The following is a 19918-nucleotide window of genomic DNA, read 5'->3' as shown; positions in this document are numbered from 1 at the left end:
TTGTCTGAACTGGGCCTATATGCATTGATGCAGGAACCTTCATCAACAGCTACTGATTCAAACCTCAGCTAACACATGTATTTTGGAGTTGGATCAAGTTAATACTAGTTCACCAACCTTTATACCAATAAAATTAGCAACAGAGGACCCCCAAAGAATAGTTGCTTTGTTGCATCTATACCCATATGGACCAATATCATTCGCACAGGATGCACGACTACAACAGCTGAATATTGACAAAGTTACACAGCTACATTTTTACAACAGGAGGCCGAATAGTTACAGCGGGCCCTCGATGACTACCCTAGAGCTTGTGTACACTCCGACTCCCGGCGCCTGGTAGCAACAGCCAGGCAAAACAGCTGGGACTGGGACCGCACGTGCCTCGATGCGATCGCCGGAACCTAAACCACATGTACAGGTGCGCTTTCCTCCCCGACCTCGCTACCGATCAGCAGGTGCAGCAATCTATGTTAGGACACGGCCACCGCCGTATCTTTGTTATTGTGCTAGCTAGCTCTCCATTGCGCTCTCGGCGTCGTCGAGCACGTCCGCGCTTTCATCAAGAAGGTTGTCACACAACTCCAGGAGCTCGTCGGCCAGCGGAGGGATGTGAGGATGCCGCGTCTCGTTGTATATGTGCGCGTTGTCTGCTATCTGTGCCACGTCATTCCTGAATTCATACCTGTTTTTGTACTCCATCTTCCTCGCCTTGTCCCTGATGGTACCCAGATCCATTGGGCGCTGGATTACGTCGTAGTAATCGGGAGCGACTTTCTTTGTCACTGGTTTAAGAAACAGCAATGATATAGCAGTTTGGTTCCGCAAGTGGTCAACTATCTTTTCCAATATGTTGGAGAGCTCAACCTGCATCAGATGTTAAAAAAAAAGTTCAGTTCACCTTTCAAAAAAATAAAACAAGTTCAGTTCAAATTTCAAATTCCTGGTCTAGCAAAGAAACAAACATCAATTGGCTCTGTTTGGTCTTTCAAACAAGCTGTGGCATCCCTACCTTGTGTGTGTAGAGAATGCTACTAGGAACTGGTTGAAAAACTAAATGATGTACGATGTTGAAGGCAATGATTAAAATGAGAAATTTGAGAATATAAAATAAAATAGACGACGTATGATGATCCAAGTGATTTTTTATACTATTGTGGTTTCATCTCTTCACAGATAAACAAGTTAATGAGTTGAGGTCATACATTTGAGTGAGACTGTTTTGATGAGAAAGATATGAATAAATTGCCAGAAGAAGAAAACAAAATGACTTTCATACAATTATTGGTAAGCCCTTATATTTCTGTAATTAGTTGAAGTGTGGCTACAAGTAACTCATAAAGCGGAATCGGTAAAATGGTCGTAGACAAACATTAAAACAATGAACATTCCACCAAACATGAGCGAAAACAAGTACCTCTCCTCCTCTGCGTCGCTTCGCTGATGGAGCATAATCCGTCATATCAGCTGGAGTACGTCTCTTTGATGCTCGATCTCTTTCAGGTACCTTCCTGTCATTTCTGTATGGCCTGTGATCAAGAATGTCAGCATCTCGAAATTCATGTTTTTTCTTTTTCTTGCTTTTCTTCTTTGCCTTCTGGAGCTCTTCCTCCCGGCTATAAATCCTAGCTTCAATTAGCCTCTGTTCCTGTCTCTCTCGCTGCTCTTTAAAAGCTCTCCAGGATTCATCAGCTCCCATTACTTCTTTGCTTTTCCTGTTACCATCCCGACCCAACCTATCATGCGAGGAGTTCATCTGGCTGGGCTCTCCAGCATACCAACCATCATCATCTCTGCTGTTCTTCTCAAAACTTGATAATTCAGCAATTTTCCTTATCTTCCTAGGCTCCTGACCACTCCTAACTTCAATAGCTCTTAGCTGGTCTACATGTCCTTTAGGCTGCTTGATAATGACCTTCTTACGAGGTACATCCTTCTCTACTTCAGCAGGAGGCCGTATCACAACTGATGGCTTAGGAGTATCAGGAGGATAATCTTCAGTCTTAGGCTTACTGTATATTTTAATCTTGCTAACCTTTCCAGTAGATCTCAAATCTGTAGCATCCGTTGTAAGTTTATCAGAAACCAAAGAACCTGCCACTGACCTATTCCGATCCAAGGACTTCTCAGGTGCCCCACATCTGAATTTTACTGGTTTGATCTTTTCAATGCTTTCTTGCCCTTCAGTTTCAGGAACATCAGAAGAAACCTTGGCTACCAACCTCCTGCCCAGTGTCTTCGTTTGACCATGACTTGCTACATCAAGAGGATTAGGTCTGTAGGAAACCGCATCCATTTCCGAGGTTTCTGGATCCTCCCCATACTTGGGGCACAGTTTGTTGGTCCGCATATGTCCAAGCTATAATAGCAATTTGACACACAAAGTCAGGAGGGAAATTCAGAACATGCGAGTAACTGAATGTACTATGATGCCTTACCTGACCACAAGCTCCACATACAAGACTGTCCCCCCTTGCTCCCTGCCTCTTCTCCTTAAAATAAGAAAAGACAAGCCACATAAGAATAACGAAGAGGAGATATGATCATTGGTATAAATGCTACTCTTATTTCAAGTCAATAAGTTGGAAACATGAACCATAGGTTCCTCGACACAAGAATTCAATTTGGTTAGTCTAAGTAGCTATCTGGAAGCCAAAAAAATACCCTACAACAGTATTACCGTCACTAAATAGTCACAAGAATACAAACATGGCACTGCACTAACTCATCAGCTAGTCATTGTGCAGTCTAGTAAATAGAACATCATCAGTATAAACTTACTGCACTTTTAGATGTCACTGCCTAGCAAAATGAACTGATCCAGACCCATTAATATTTAGTTATTTACTTAGTGTGTGGATGAATTTACAGTACTAAATAGGATAGCTCTGAAAAATTGACCAGATTAATAAAGGCAAGCCAGATTTCAAACATGGGTTGGTATCCCTTGTGAAGTTTGCTTATGATGTAAAGGCCTCAAAAGTACCTCGAGTCTTAAACATTTGGAAAAAGAAGCAAATTTGTAATCGACTAAAATAAGAAGACAAGCTTCCCAAAATATCTATCTTTTCAATAATTTACCATATTTCTTTCCAAATTTTATTATATATTTTGTGAGAAAATTGCAGAAACCACCAACTATTTGGGGTCGGTTTTGCACAGAAGACCTACTCTACAGGTTTGTTGCACAAGACACCACCTATCAGTGTAGTATGTTGCAGCTAGTTCTAATCCATCGTTTGGCTTGGGTAACAAGATTCCTGGTCGGTCGGTCCCTCTTCTAAGTGTGCATGTGGCAAGGAAAAGGCCACATCAGCCGGTCAATTTTTTTTAATGGGCCAACTAAATCTGCCAATATCCCGCAAACCTGTGGTCCAAATGAGCTAAAAAAGTTCCAGGTCAGTACTGAGTACATGTATTACTAACTGGATTTTTTTGTATCTTATTTAAATTTGAATTTTAAGCCAAAAACTTGAATGAGCCAACAAATACTAACAATTTCAACCAAACCGGTGTGCACTTACAAGCGGTACCCACCCGTCAGGAATCATGTCAACTAAGCCAAACGATGGATTAGAGCTAGCTGCAATAGATTACACAAATAGGTGGTGTTTTATGCAACAAACCAGTAGAGTAGGTGCTCTGTGCAAAATCGACCCCAATAGTTGTAATATGCTCTATATTTTGTTTAGGAACAAGCCCAATTTATAAACCAACAAACTCTGGCAAAGAGAATCATGCTGCCGTTTTCACAGTATACTTGGCAGTCTGGATTGTCGATTGTTATGCTAGAGTGACAATATCGACCATATTAGAGCCACTACAACAACATATGGTGTCGGTGCAAGTTCTTTGGTGTGCCAGATCATGCACAGTATCAATAATCAAATATGAAAAGAGGCAAAAAAAAAGGAAAACTAATTCCAGAAGACACAAAAGAATGTACATTTAAATACAACTTGCCACAAAATCTCAGTAGGAACTACACATGTGAAAGTCAATGCTCTCCAGCTGGGATATAATACTAGTTCATAAATAACAATCATGCTCTAAACTTACCTTTAAACCATCCTTTCCTTGAACATTTTTCTTTTTAACCAGAATGATATCATTTGCATCAACCGTCAGCTTGGTTTTCAGTTTGGAGGATAAGCCACCTTCAGTAAAAGAACTGTCAACCTGCACGCAGTCATATGAGTCTATTAGAGCTCGTTTCTGCTAGTATGGCAACAAAAATGAATCAGCAACAACCAAGACTAGATTTTGAACTTCAGATGAGCTTCTGATACCTCTTTCGCTCCTCTTGGTGTGCTCTCCTTTGGCGTCAATGCCTTAAACTGCTTCGTTTTATTGGCACCCTGATTCGTCGTATCCACAGGTTGTTTCTTCCTCTTCGTGTCATTGCCACTCTCTGCAACATAATAGTCCGTTAATCAAAATTACTAAACTTGGTATGTGGAAAGCAAAGTTATGGAAGTAGCAATCAACAACCTTCGAGCAATTTTTTTACTAGAGCAGCTTCTGCTTGATCATCTTGAATTTCCTCGTTAAACTGAGCTTGGGTAGGGCACCTTCTCATTTTGAGCCCTCTCATTCCGTCTGCTTTATCGCTTCTCAGGTCTGCAGTACCAACATCTTCATCGTCAAATTCTTCAGCATCCAGCAAGTTTTCAAGATCCCCGGCAAACGAGTCCAAATCACTATGGGCTTCTGTATCACTGCCATTGTCATCACCGTCTATAGCAGAAAGCGACTGAATTTGTCTGTCCCAAATTTCCTGACATTTCTCTTTAGTTTGCTGTTGAAGCTGCATGAAAGACATCCTTTGTCCACGTGCAAACTTGCTAACTGGAATTTCATCAATCGTAATTCCTGACGCTGCTTGCTCACTTGAAAGCTTCCTCACCATAGCAATACGATGCCACCTTGTTAATTTATCAATTTGCTCATCTGGAACTCCGAATTTGAGAAGCAACTATTTACAACAATATCAATGGCAAGCATTAGTGATCAGTGTATAAAAGACAGAAAAAAAAAGGCATGGCACATATATAAAAATAGGTCAGATTTTCATCTATGTTCAATCACATGAGAGAGGTACGTCTCACTTCTTGTCTGTCATAGCCAATGGCATTTTGGGCCAACTATATTTCTTATGTTAATGTATGGAGGTAATTATTCCTTTTTCTGCAGGGATCGACATGTAACTTTCTTCATAAACCAGTCAATAAAATAACCCTTTGAAAGGCTACCAATGCACATTTATGTTCTCACTGATTCATGTTCCATGATCCTAAGTCATGTCAACGTCTGGACGCCCTGGCAATGTTAATGTGTATAGTGCTGCTAAATCATTGGGTTTGATGGTACCTCTCGGGCAGCATCCATGCTTAACCTGCGGAGATCAGCATCTGTTCCAGTAACAGTGGTACCTTTGGCTGCAGCTGACTTCTTCTTATGAGATGAATTGGAGACAGGTGCTTTTGGAGTTACCCGCACATAGCTAAATCCTAGTCCACGGCCAGATGGATCACCAACACCAGTAATTTCTAGTCTTTCGATATTCTCTCTGTCCTGCGTACACCCATGAAAATTAGATTAGAACAATTGAGCCGAATTCACACAACAATAGACAAGGAACACTAATAATGTACTATACTTTCATTTATTAAAAGGAGCATACAAACTTGCACTTAAAACATGCATACATGAACCATCTAACTAGATCTGCCACTGATACAGGCAAGAAATATACTCCCTCCGTCCGGAAATACTTGTCGGGGAAATGGATGTATGCGACAAGTATTTCCGGACGGAGGGAGTAATACTCATCTGTAGTACCCAGATCATAAAAAAACCCTCTCTGAACACCTGTCTCTCAGGATAGAGTTTGTCATAGTGTTGCTGTGTGGTGTATACCACTCAAACTCACAGGGGAGAAGTCTGATCCCTCCATCCCACTCTCCCATCTCCTTATTTCCCTTTCTATGCCCTCACCATCTCTTTTCACCTCTACCCTGTATCCACTAGGTATGACTTACTTGGTCACTTACTAGCCTGTCATTTCAACGTTAGAATAGTATTTCATGTTGCTACATGGTAAAGCAGTGTCCATATTCTCTCAATATATATTCGGCAACAAATGATAGATGAAGGTTATATCCATGGTCTCTCTAGAATACATCAAAGATTAACATGTCCTTTGCACCAACTGTGGTTTTAGTTCCACAAGCTATCATTTAATAGGCAAATAAGTTGGTCTGGCTAACTGAGTGCATCAATTGAAAATATATATAGTGAAGTACCTGGTTGGTACAAGCAACAAAATTGCTGGTAAGGTTCCAGCTAGTGATTTGCAACTCCCTCTCAATATGTGCTGCAGCAGCGAGCTCAATTGCTTCATCGGGAAGCTGATTCATTGCAGAAGCAAGTCCCACAGGCTGAGTAAGCTTCTCGATTCCTAAGCGATTGAGACGATGCAGACCAGCTTGCATACTCTCATGACAGCAGACCTGGAGAATTGGAAGTTTCAGACTTTCAGTTACCATAAACTCAATAGCAAGACAAGACCCCCTTTCAAAGCGAAAATTAAACTACAAAAGAACAAGGGTGGTTACACTACCACAAACAAATCATGGCCAGTTTCGTGAGGATCTTTATTTACTTGAGATGTGCGAAGAATTAATTATCAACCTAGCTGCTAATCTTGAGCAAGTCATGGCCATCCATTCCTTCTTAAGCATTCCCTAGAAGGAAGTGTCTTCTGCTTTATCTACTAGTCTCTCTACGAAACCTATATATAATACAGCTTACTAGTTTCCTCGAAATATTGCAATTTACTACATACTCCCTCCATTCCATAATGTAGTGCCTATAGATTTTTGTGAAAGTCAAACTTTGCTAACTTTGACCAAGTGTATAGAGAAAACTGTCTATCTACAATACTAAATATGTACATTCTGAAAATATAACTCATGATGTATCCAATGATGTCTATTTGGTATTCTAAATGTAACTACTTTTCTCTATAAATATGGTCAAAGTTTGTAATGTTTGACTTCTGCAAAAATCTATAGGCACTACATTATGGAACAGAGGGAGTAGCATTTATTGATAGTACTCTAAAATTAGTAAGAGTGCTTAAACTGACAGTCATCTCTTATACTAGAATTAAAAACATAAGGCCTGCTTTTCAGTTGGTCTTGTTTCGAAACCAAGAATTGTACTTTTCCACTTCAACCACTTGTATTGATGTCAAGCGGGAGAGATTTAAGCAATTGATTATTCCTATAAACAGAACTAATCAGTACTATTTTTCCTTGATTTTATACTTTAATTCATGCACGAGGGTTTGGGGCTTTGGAATGGAGGAACTGAGTGACCGATCAACCTGGTTATCCTCATATATCATGTGTGTTATGACTGACCAGCATACACAATTCTTTAAGAGAGGAGTATTTGAAAATTGTCATCAACAAGTAGTTGTTTGTCCCAAGTGACCAAGGTAATTTTGACAAACTCACACTTTCTGGTGACACCAATCTTCTAAGTTCCTCCTCTGACGGAATCCGAAAGTCAGGTCTCTGTGTCCAGTAATAATGTCCGTTGGGTCCTTTCTGTTTAAATGAATGCATGAGAGCGTTAATTATGGTAAACAGAAGTCCATGGCTGGAAAACCAAATGAGATTTCAGTACAATTATAGAAGTAATAATAACATGGGTGATATATCTACCTTCAGGTCCGCACAATGCTTCAATCGTTTTCTCACAATAGCTTCTGTCAGAGGATGCTGAATAGGTACTTCATCAGCTCGAATCTGAGATAGAACACCAGGCCTCTCCCTAAGACGGAATTCACGATATACGTATACGAGCATTCGATTCAAAAGATGATTCTGCAGATTTTTCGTTCCTGGTGAAAATACTTCCATGTGTGGTTCCTGCCAGGAGAGCACAAATCTATCATTTATTGATGATCACAGCGTGTATTTTTGATGCAGTATAAAATATAGCAACGCTTAGTTGTAGATTTTCCAGCATTACAAACTTGCAGCACAACAAATAAATAAATAACCCCAGCAAACTAATCCAACAATAGTTCCCTTCCAAGTGAAAATTTCAAAAAGAAAAAGAAAAAGAGTGACAATATTATGAACATCCTGCAGATATAGAATAGAGTATTTCAGTACAAGAGCTTACTTGTTGGCCAACAGCATATAGCTTGTCAATGCGGCGTAGAGAAAGCATCCCTTTCGGCGAACGAACTAAAAGATAATCAGTCGATGCCAACTTATGAGGAAATGCAGGTGCTCTGTACATGTTTGTCTCAAGACATGATTGCTGGGACCCAGAACGTACATCTCCTAGGAAAGGAGATTTATCAGCAGGCTCAATAGCAAGCACTGTACCCAGTCCATCATTGTTGCTTCGCAGGGATATAGCTGTCTGATCAGTGGGTGAAGTTTTCTGGTAGTATGTACAGAGTCGAGCACCCATTCCTGCATTTGCAAGCAGTAAAGGTCTCTCCTCGCAATATCTGCATTAAAAGCAATAAATAACACATGGCAGCACATTAATTAATGAACAAAAACATACATGATCAAAACAACAAGTACAGCATATGGCCATTTAGATGATCAATACCATTTTTTGTACATAGTACCATCATGTTCACCACTTGGCCAAAGTAGCAGTAAAAGTTTCAATATGACTTTCACATAAAATAATTTGCATATGTGAAAATTACAACACCTGTGGTATGAAGAGAAATATTATGATTGGACTTACTCCATCAAAAATACATGTCCATCTTTAACAGACAAGTCAGCTTTTTTCCTGAATGCCCCAGGAGGACGGAGAGCCTTGTCCTCTCCAGGCAACTTCTGTGCTTTTGGCCATAGATGTACTTCAGTGCGAACAACATGCAGAATAGAGTTTGGTCGCACATTTTGCATGGCCAAGGAGATGTCATCCTGGAGTTCTTTTCCATAACCAAACAATTTTATCTTTTCAGATGGTCTAAATTCTGCATGGAGTAAAGTTAAGGCATCATAAAATAACTGTTGATGGCTTTCTAAACTAAGAAAAAAAACAGAACAGAGCAGGACAATGATTTGAGTACTAGCCTAATTTCTTGGAAGCTTTTGATTTTACTGATAGTGGAGTTTCCTCTGCATTGACGAGAAGTTTCACTCCTTTTCCTGCTAACGTCATTACTATAACAGTCATTGACCCATGACTGCAAGCAGCTCCTTGCAACTCAGCAGCAAGTTTATTTTCATGGGGGTACCACTTAGCTTTTGGTCTATGGAAATTTGCAATTTCGTTACTGCATGAAAGTTGATAAAACTTATTAGAGATGAAGTCAGCAAAGAACAGGCAAGAATAGAGTTCAGTACATGAGCTACACATGATAAGTTGACAACTAAAGCCCCAGAAGTACACTTGCTAAATATAGCTAAGAACAATAATGTAAACATGTGAATCATAAGGAGCCAAGCCTCACAAATAGAATCCTTTGTTACAGAAATATTTCCCCAAGACAGTGGTAAGATATACTCCCTCCGTCCCAAAATTCTTGTCACTTGATACATCCGTATTTAGACAAATCTAAGACAAGAATTTTGGGACGGAGGGAGTATATGCTATACAAATACAGACAAGAATAGAGTTCAGTAGAATAAGCCCAGTTACAGAAACCAGAAATCCAGTGAAACAGTGGTAAAATATATAATTATATATGCATACAGATACATATGGTGCCCAAATCCATTGTTACAGAAATATTTTCCCAAGACAACAAAACTGCTGGTTGCTACTTGACTATACATTATCGATGAAGAATTGGAAACAAACAGATATGTCACACATTTCAGTTGAATTATTTGAAATGATCTGACACCCTTTTTATTAAAAAAAAATGTCACCCCATGTGCAATAATTATCACAGTGATGAAATAAGCATATAAAGATTGCAAGATTCATCAGATACAAGTTCATTAATCCAAACAAGACAACTAATCAACTAATAATAGATGTGGAATTTTATGGCAAGGGATGAGAGACTCATACGTGCTCAGCTTTGGCTTCATGGTCTGCAACTTCTGACCAGGAACAGAATGTACCACCTTTATGCCCATTGAAGAACGCTTTTTAGTATGAGATTTAGCTTGTTGGGACATCTTCCTGTTGGAATAAAATTTGTCATTGGAAATGTTGAATTGGGCATCCAATGTAATTGCTTGGTTGTTATGGCCAAAATTTTCCACTGTTGCAGTCTTAATTGGCCGACTAACAATCATCGCACGAGCATGTGAGCGGAGGTGATCCCCATTCTTCTCATCTAAAATCTCGAAAAGCATCTGGTCATCTTTCAGGTCCAAGATTAACTTAGGCTTAGGAGTATCCTCACTGGGATCCCAAATTACATTGTCCAACCAAGATCCTTCCAACAGTTCCTTGTTCAGAAGAGAGAGGTTGCTTAAACACTTCATCGTATTGATTTTAACTGTTCCATTTATGTTATTTGGTTCCGCGTGGTCTAAGTCATTCTTCTCCTGAGGAGTCTCCTTTATCAATGGAGGATAACTATTCTCAGGGGAATGATAACTAGCTGAAGCAGGCATTTCTGTACAGCCAAAAGGCTCTGTTATTACTGGAGAACCATTATTTTTATCCTGTACATCACAACGCCTGGATACATAACCATAATCCTTAGCCTCATCTTCACTGTGAGCATCAGAGCTCTCTTCAGATATCAGACAGCTTTTTAAACAAGACTGACTTTCACTTGCTGGTGAATTGCCCCAAATGATACCATTTTCCCAGTCTTCGTGCTCAAGTGGATAAACATCAGGACAAACTAGAGCTTGTTTAGCAGTAGGGAACTCTTTGTGTACATCCTTCATTGGTTGTTCAGAAAGACATAAATCTTTAAACCCAAAAGTATCACTAGAAATTAACTCATCACTGTCACTCTCGATAAACTCTTCATTCATCTTGATATGCTTCAAAGATGAGACATCTTGAATAGTACTCCTTAGAAATACTTCCTCGTCATCCTCAACAATGCCACTGATGTTTGTGATACAGAGCTCTGGAAGCAATTAATACCAGAGAAAGGCCTTTAAAACTAATTTCTATTAAATTGGTCATATTTTGCACACATATGATTTGGGGGGGAGTGGTGGTGGACAGATTAAATGATCTAAGATTGGAAACCATACAAGCAGTAGTGGGCATATACCCTCCGCATGGTTTCTGCTAACTAAATTTGTTTATATTCAGAATAAAGAACCTAAGCAGAAACAGTAAATAATTATGTGTTACCATTACTTTCAAGTTAATATGCCTCAAATCACAACCCAGCTATATATGCCACACTGTCAAGGGGTTCATGACGATCTTCTTAGATTTGTCTTATAGTAAGCCTGTTGAATACCTTTATTCACTGGCCGCTTATGCTGATCTGTCTTGACCTTTCTTACAGGCTCCTGTGCACCAAAAATTTCAGAGAACTTCAAGATCACACTCCCATCCTCTATGCATAAAACAGGGAGGGTAGACGCAGATTTAGACTCGAGTTGATCTTCCTCAGTGTCAATTTCTTCCTGACAATTGTTAGAAACGAGCAGTCCAGTGAGACAGGTACATACATCATCACAAAGGAAATGCAGATTTATGAGTAGAAATAATGTGTACCTGACAAACTTCATATTCAACATCCATAGTTTCCCCAGATTGTGGCAACGGGCTAGATACCTTTCCAATGGCCGGATTATCATTAGAGGGTGATATTTCCGGCTGCTCGGCTGAAATGACATCTAAATTGATAAAAGCAAAGGAGACTTACGTCAACTAAGCAAGATGATATCCATATATAGAATTCAAATACGAACTATATAAAGCTGAAATACATAGACGTAAATATTCAAACATAAATTACAAGGGGTGTTGACTTCAACAGATGAAATTGGCTTGTTTTGCTTCCAAACCTATTCTCCGTAAACTAATCATGGAGTAATAAGAAATGCATAAAAACAAGTTGTACGGTGTTTTCAGAAGTTCAAAATGAACACCATTCATGAAAACAATAATGTTGGTGCCTAACGTAAATAAAAATACTGCTGATTTTCTCAGATAGTCAGATGAACCACTATGAGCAACACTCGCCAGACCAAACAAAAAAACTTAACAATAAGCACAAGCACATTATGCGTACAGATATGCCAAACCTTGTATAACATTATCACCAGGTAACTCGATATCATTGGGTGGTTCTTCATCCTCATCATAGTTCTCCTCATCAAACACTGAAACTTTACTACTGACCGAAGCAAACATTGTGTTTGAGGAGAAGTAATCTTTCTTGGATAGCAAATGGTCTTCCTCTGTAGCTGCTTCAACTTCAGGTCCATCATATTGTTCATCAATATCTTCATAGTCAACAGCATCCTCTGCTTTCTCATCATAATCTACAGAACAGAAAAAAGATCATACATCAACTATTTCATACAAATATATGATCAGATGGAAAACAGGATACCAAAGCTGTCAGAAAAGGGCAGAATAATGAATAGTTCACAAATTGGAACTCGATGAAGAACCATTAAAACGGGTTCATGCTTATACGGAATTATAGAGATGGCACTTACCTTGCTCAGAAGGATCGGCTGTTGCTGGAGAAGACTTAGTCAGCTATAAGCAAACAACACAGCATTAATGTGTTTGAAAACAAGAAAGGTTTCATCAAATTAATATTGTAATTATCATTGAATACCATACATCAATGTCTTTCAGAGATGCACCAAGCTTGTCTGCCAGCGCAAAAAGATGTTCCTTCGCATCCTGGTAATTCAAAAAAATAGATGTAGTAAGAAATGAAGCACAAGCAGTGTGGCGCCAGACCCCAGGCATACCGGGCCGCTGCCTGGGGCGTGCGGCCATTTCCTTTGTAGACTATAGCAAAGCACTGTAGCTACAGCTACAGTGCTTATAGGCTGCCTGGGTCATGGCTGAGTCCTGCCACCGCTACTGAGCACAAGCATCATTACAAATTTACAATACAAAGAAACTAAATAAATTCCTGTTGTCAAAAGTTCCAGCGAAAAGCAAAGAACGGAGGTAAGTCTATGTTACAAAATTGGACTTCTTCTGGTCAAATCGTGAAGACCTACTAGGGAAAAGCCGAAAATGGAGATGGAGAGAGGAACCATCAGTGGATTCATCGGGTTTTAACCGTCATTTTGATGGCAATCCTCCTATCCACGTCCAAGCCGACTTGTGCTATTTTTGAAATCTCTGAACTTCAATTCGAAACTCTACACAGTTGTCTAGTGGCTGTCTGCAGAAAGAGGGAACTACTATTCCTGCTCATATTAGACATCATCAATAAAAGATACAGTATTTCCATTCACCCAACAGAACAAGGTAAAACAAGAGTCTTTGACCTCGTAAAGTCTATCCACTCCTTCAGTGATACTAAAGCATTTCTATTCTACCCAACATAAAGTTAAGGCGTATCGAATTATCGGGAATGGATCGGCACCATTGGGTAGAGATATAAAAGACAGAACTTGCATAGGTGTGTCCTCTGCTGGATGCAGCCAGATGGAAACAGAAAAACACAAAGAACAAAAACAGGGGATTCCCCAGGCCTGGGAGAACATAGACAGCGAGCACTGCATTCACCTCGTCGAGATAGTCGGCGTCGAGGTCGCCGGCATCGTCGACGTTGCCAAACATGAACCCCAGGAAATGGTTCTCTCCGCCAGGCTCCTCGTAGTCCTCATCGTCGTCGTCATCTGGAAAGATGGCAGGTGAGCGAGATATAATAAGGCGAGTAAAACCAGCTCGATACCTACCACCCGGTCAATCGATCGATCAGCCCTGGGATGGGAGGGCGACGGGCTCACCTGCGGCGCTGGTGGTCGCCACGTCCTCGTCGCGGCGCTCGCCGTCGCTCATGGCCGCCTTCGCCCCGCGACGGCACCAGCCGCGTGCGTGCGTGCGGGCGCTAACCCTAGGCGCGCACCGCCAGCAGCGCCTGCGCCGCGGATCTGGGGTCCCGGGGGCAGCGACGTGGGGAGGGGATACCGACGCTCTGTGCTCGGCGGCGGATGGATCTGGGAGGGGCCGCGGCGGCGAGGAGGGGCGGCGGCGAGGTGGGGCGGGGCAGGAGGGGTCGGGGGAGAGGGAGAAGGGGACGGGGGCAAGTGAGGGCCGCAGTGCGGAGGCGGCGCGGGTGGGGGGTGCGGGAGCGAGCGGGCCGGGCTGGCGCGAGGCTCGGCCCGTAACGGTGGCCACCGCCGATTAACTGAGCCCATTAAGCTGGCCTCTGTTATATGAGAAAAAAACTGTACTAGTCTCTGCTTCTCCGAAAATGCGCGTAGGACCACCTGCAGCCTACCTTGTGATATATCATCATTAAACTAGAAGGATTGGACGCGCTTTCCTGCGTCGTTACTGTTGTTGAGTTTCTTAAAAAAATCACTCTGTTCCAAAATATAAGGTGTATTATTTTTTTGAAAAGGCAAACTCTTTAAATCTGATCAAATTTGTAGAGAAATATATCAAATCCATCATATCATATCGGTATTTTTAGATTCATTATGAAATGAATTTCCATATTTTTTTGTTTAGTATTGTCGATGACGATATTTTTGCTCTGAACTTGGTCAAAGTTAAAGAAATTTGACTTTCTAAAAAGTAATACCCCTTATATTTGAAATTGATGAAATATATAATTTGCGGGTGGGGGATATGATGGAGTGTGTTTTCTTTATTATAATGCGTTAATTTGGGGGGCCTTTTGTGGTGTGATTCTGTGTTATCCGCCAATCAATCTATATTTATGTGGAGAAATTTTCGTGTCGGTGGTTGCATATACTCCCTCCTATCAAAATATAAGGCGTCGTTTGACTTTTCTGGTCTTCTTCTCAACTTTGACTACGATTTTCATGTATTGTATGTCCATGAAATCAGTATACAGACATATGAAATAAAATTGTTTTGCAAGACAATTACGACAATGACATTTATACATGTTCAATCCATGTATTTTGATATATATATTATATTAGTGTTCAAATTCGTGCATCAAAGACTGTGCAAAGTCAACCGCGTCTTATATTTTGGGAAGGAGGGAGTACTATATTGATGCTACAATATCACATGGTAGCGCTTCTTTTTTTCTAGATGGTAGGAGGGTGCGTGGGATTGCTATGTTTTTATAGGTCGGTTGTTGCTGAGATTTGAAAAATTGTTGACTGGGTCAAAATCGTAAACCAAATCCAAAATTGAATCCCTTGATTGCATGAAAGAGTTCCAAAATCAAGGAACATAGCAAATTAAAAAAAAATTGAATGGGAGAGGATACCGACGCTCTGTACTCGGCGGTGGCTGGATCTAGGACGGGTGGCGGCGGCGACGACGGCGAGGCGGGGCCGGAGGGATCGAGAGAGAGAGGGAGAAGGGGATGGGAGCAAGTGAGAGCCGCAGTGTAGAGGTGGCGCGGGTGGGAGGTGCGGGAGGGAGCGGGCCGAGCTGGCGCGAGGCTAGGTCCATAACGGTGGCCACCGCCGATTAAGTGAGCCCATTAAGCTGGTATGTGTTTAAAAAAATTGTACTAGTCTCTACTTCTCCGAAAATGCGCGTAGGATCACCTGCGAGCTAGCTCCTGTGATATGTCATCGTTCAATATGTATAGAAATTTGCACTGCTTTTACTAAAAAAGGAATTTTCACCACTATATTAGCATGTTTGTACTCTTTATTATACTTTGTTTTATGTTCTCTTGTATAAGCAGTATTGGGAGGTATTCTTTGCACTGAATATCCCCCACTAGGCCCATTCATCCTAATGCTCATGTGCCACCTACCAACAACCAACCATGGAGCGAACCAACATGTAGTGGGATGATTAGGAGGACAGTGGTATCCTTAGCCTACCAGGGTTCAAATTCTATTGCTCGCATTTATCTTGAATTTATTTTAGGATATTCGGCGATACACTTTCAGTGGGAGTATACATTCTCGTCGACTACGAGGCGTCTATGGTGACTTCGTAAATTCTTGAGATGACATGCTGACTCAGTCTCTCGGAGGTACTCATAGAGGTATGGTGTGCGTTCATGGGGTAGTGTATGCACGTATATATGAGCGATTGCGTCTGTACTGTGTCAAAAAAAAACCAGCGATGGCAACATCATTAAGCCGAATCACACACATGCGGATTTTGTTGTGCCCTGCGTTTTAAATAACGCGACACGTCTAATATTCAGTTTGTACCAAGTTTCTAAACTGCAACACTATTTCCACTTTCTTTCGCAAGTTTATGTTTATGTATCAATTTAAAAACTGTAAATCATTTCAACTTTAAAAGTAATTCCAAGATTTAGTAAATGTGAAATTAAATATATTTTCACGAAGTTATGTGTCTTCTATAAAAACTGGGAATCTCATCCTAGGATAATTGAAATAAATAGTGGATTTCATGATTGTTAAAATTTCAACTAGAAAAATTAATGAAAATCCCAATGATCTAATTATTGGAAAATTCATGGTACAATTCCACGAAATTATGTCTTTCTATTTCTTATTTTCTGTAAAAACTGAGAACTTCGTGATAATAATTCTAGAAATTTTAGTTATAGTAATCGCAAGACCTTTTCTCTTTTGAAGATATTACTCACATTTTCCTGGTGATTTATCAGTGCAACCACATCTAACTGTTTATCTTCATGGTCTAGCAAGGATGAATTAACACCAATTTACATTGCATGAAGACATTTGTTTTCATTTATTGAACCGCGGCATACCTGTGAGCTCCAACACATTTATTACGGTAGTAACTGTCTGACGTTCTTCCTTTACCAATATGCATAAATTAACCATGTACTCCCTCTGTTTATATTTACTTTGCGTATTAGCTTTGGTCAAAGTCAACCTTTGTAAACTTTGACAAAGTTTATAGATAAAAATATTACGAGAAAGCTATTCTCCTGCCGACTGGCAGTTAGCAACATATACGTACGATCGCTCCCGCCAGTTTTTTTCCTTCGATCTTTCTTTACGATCGCTCCCGCGCCCACTCGCTTTTTTCCCTTCGATCTTTCTTTCTGATCCTGTCGCTCCTGCCCGCCTTTTTTTTCCTTCAGCGCTAAAAAAATATAAGTGCTACATAGGATTCGAACCTAGCACCTGTTGTGTTTATACACATCATCCTTACCATTACAACAACTAGTACTGGTTGTTCTCTATCAAAAGATAACGAGGTATTTGTACCTTTTTACTACTATATGAGAAAATATATGAAAAAATTCCTTGTTCTTTTTCTTTGGATTTCTCCAATAACTCACGTACAATCATCATGATATCTAGTTTCATGAGTCTTAAGTTGATAACACCCTATTAATTTTCGTGCGGGGGTGGGGGTGAGGGGGGAGTTGATGAAACATCCACTCGGTAACTTTTTGTGTGAATAGCATGGTAACTCACACATCATAAACCTGATAACTCACATATCACAGATCTGATAACTTATATAACTTAGTCCTGCGTAGGGGTGGGTGTTGATGAAACATCCCCCGGTAACTTTTGGTGTGAATAGCATGATAACTCATACATCGGAGACCTGATAACTTATGCAACCCGGTCTTGATAACTTTTGGCCAATAGAGGTGATGAAATATACTCTGATAACTTTTATGTGAATATATGTATGTCATTTACAACCCCGGCGTATTGAGGCCGCTTGAAGGCCCCGCTCACCCGAAGTGATTTATAAAAATTCTTCTTTCTATCACGGTAACTCACACATCGCTGACCTGATAACTTATGTGCATAGGCCTTGGTAAATTTGGCGACCGGGTGGAGGGAGGCACGTTGATGAAATACCCCTTGGTTATTTTTTTGTGCGAATAGCTTGATAACTCACACATCGAAGGCCTGATAATTTTGGGAGAAAAAGATGTTGGAAAAAAATCTTGATGCTAGTAGTTTCCATATTGTAGTTTTATAGCCTAAAAAATCATGATAAAGCTGATGATTGAACTCAAGACTTCAATATTGAGATCTTAACACACTAGCCAACTCACCCACTACTTGGCTTCTGACAAGTTCAAATAAAATACCACTTTTTTACCATCTGAGGTGAACAAATTGTTAAAATATACCCCTGGTAGCTTTCTGTGTAAATAAGATGGTAACTTATGTACAATTAACCTGATAACTTACATATAAGCGCATTGATAACTTTTCACCTTGGGCGAGAAGTTCTAGAAATATGCCCTGATAACCTAGTGCAAATAGCATGGTAATTTACGCACCAGACAACCGGTAACTTACATACAACACATTTGATAACTCTTTAACCATGTGAAAAACGTTACTGAAACATGTCCCGGTAACTTTTTGTTGTCGAAACATACCCCAATGTGAAGTTACCACTACCCCATGCTAAAGTTATCGTGCTTCTCATCGTATAGTCATTAACCTTCTCATATTATAGTTATCAGGCTTATCATAGTATAGTTATCATGTTGCTCAAGTCATAGTTATCACGCTGGTCATGCCAAAGTTACCAAGCAAAAACAATTATTATCGCTGATATGACAGAGAAAAGAAAGGTTAAAATAACCTTGTTTATATTCGATAGACAACAACTAAGGGTGGCTTAGTTGGTTATTGGGGGACACGGCTAATCTGCACCCGAGCTCAAATGAGCTCGGGTGAACAGTAAAATTGAAAAAAATCGAAAAAATTCAAAAAATTCCAATTTTTTTTAGAGAAACATTGACAAAAGTTCTAAGTGCCTGCAAAAATTCGTCATGAAATCACATTCCTAGAAGGCATGGCCAAAAAAACAAAAACAGTACTCTGAAAAAGCTACTTTCAAACGCATTTTGAAGCACTGAATTTGTTTTTTTGCCACGCCTTACAGGAATGTGATTTCATGATGAATTTTTGCAGGCACTTAGAACTTTTGTCAATGTTTCTCTCAAAAAAATTTGGAATTTTTTGATTTTTTTTCGATTTTACTGTTCATGCGGGAGCATATGAGCTCGGGTGCAGAATGGACTTTTCGGTTATTGGGCTCAAACTCTAATGAATAGACCTGGGTTCAAGTCCCCTTTCCAGCACTTTTATTTTCTTTTCATATTGTGTAGCCAAAAGACCAGAAAAACCACTAGCGATTTACTATTGGCGTATACGGTTTTCGAGAGAAGAAGAAAAATCGGTGGAATCTGGTCGTTAGCATAGTCCAAAATATTAACATATACAATAACAAATTAATACCATTATATTCATTATTGAATGTACTTTCACATCATCTAGATTTATTATGGTAAATGTTTGTATTGTTCTACAAACTTGGTCAATCTCTAGAAAGTTTGACTTCAGTCAAATCTAATATGCAGAGTAAATAAAAACGGAGGGAATATGTACACAAGGTCAATGCATATTAACATTTGGCATTTTATTAACAATCCAAAAAAATTGTCTCGCACCTTATACCGATTAACTCGTCATTACCTCTCTACAATGCCATGTGAGTCGTACCATTTCGTATTAAAACTGTATTGACTCAATAGAAAACTAAAAATGATTCCAGTCCGCATCTCGATGGACATCCATTGTGGTTCAGATTACAAGGAGGTGCACCTTGATGTGCTCCTCGTTTGTGTCCCTAGCTACTTCTCAACCTATATACTTTCTCTCAAGAAAAACTTACTTATATAGTACATATAAAAGAGAAAACTAAAATATATACGTATAAAAGGGCAAACTTAAATTCCTCTAAAGCCACACCACGAAGTGTCCATCTAACGAAATCTAAGAGTCAATATTATTTTAGTGGTCTACCCCCCGATCAAATAGCTCACGATCAATGTTATGTCATCGCCTGCCTGGAAACGTCA

General features: G+C 40.0%; 1 protein-coding gene across 1 annotated transcript; it reads right to left on the bottom strand.

The window, feature by feature from the left end:
- Positions 1 to 102: 102 nt before the first annotated feature.
- On the bottom strand, positions 103 to 14199 carry LOC109736908 (transcription initiation factor TFIID subunit 1). Its single transcript, XM_020296128.4, has 21 exons — positions 13914 to 14199; positions 13690 to 13802; positions 12784 to 12846; positions 12654 to 12696; positions 12234 to 12473; positions 11701 to 11822; positions 11441 to 11609; positions 10072 to 11095; positions 9126 to 9328; positions 8788 to 9025; positions 8200 to 8536; positions 7734 to 7940; positions 7524 to 7616; positions 6306 to 6512; positions 5371 to 5574; positions 4492 to 4975; positions 4290 to 4411; positions 4060 to 4179; positions 2439 to 2492; positions 1418 to 2359; positions 103 to 867 (listed from the first exon to the last, which is right to left on the bottom strand). Exons 1-21 carry the CDS (start codon positions 13963 to 13965, stop codon positions 514 to 516), a joined length of 5391 nt encoding a protein of 1796 aa, XP_020151717.1. The 5' UTR covers positions 13966 to 14199; the 3' UTR covers positions 103 to 513.
- Between the last annotated feature and the right edge of the window lie 5719 nt (positions 14200 to 19918).

Source organism: Aegilops tauschii, chromosome 7 (genome assembly GCF_002575655.3).
Source record: "Aegilops tauschii subsp. strangulata cultivar AL8/78 chromosome 7, Aet v6.0, whole genome shotgun sequence".
NCBI lineage: Eukaryota > Viridiplantae > Streptophyta > Magnoliopsida > Poales > Poaceae > Aegilops > Aegilops tauschii.
Note: the sequence above shows the minus strand (reverse complement) of the source record. Positions and strands in the feature narration are given on the sequence as shown.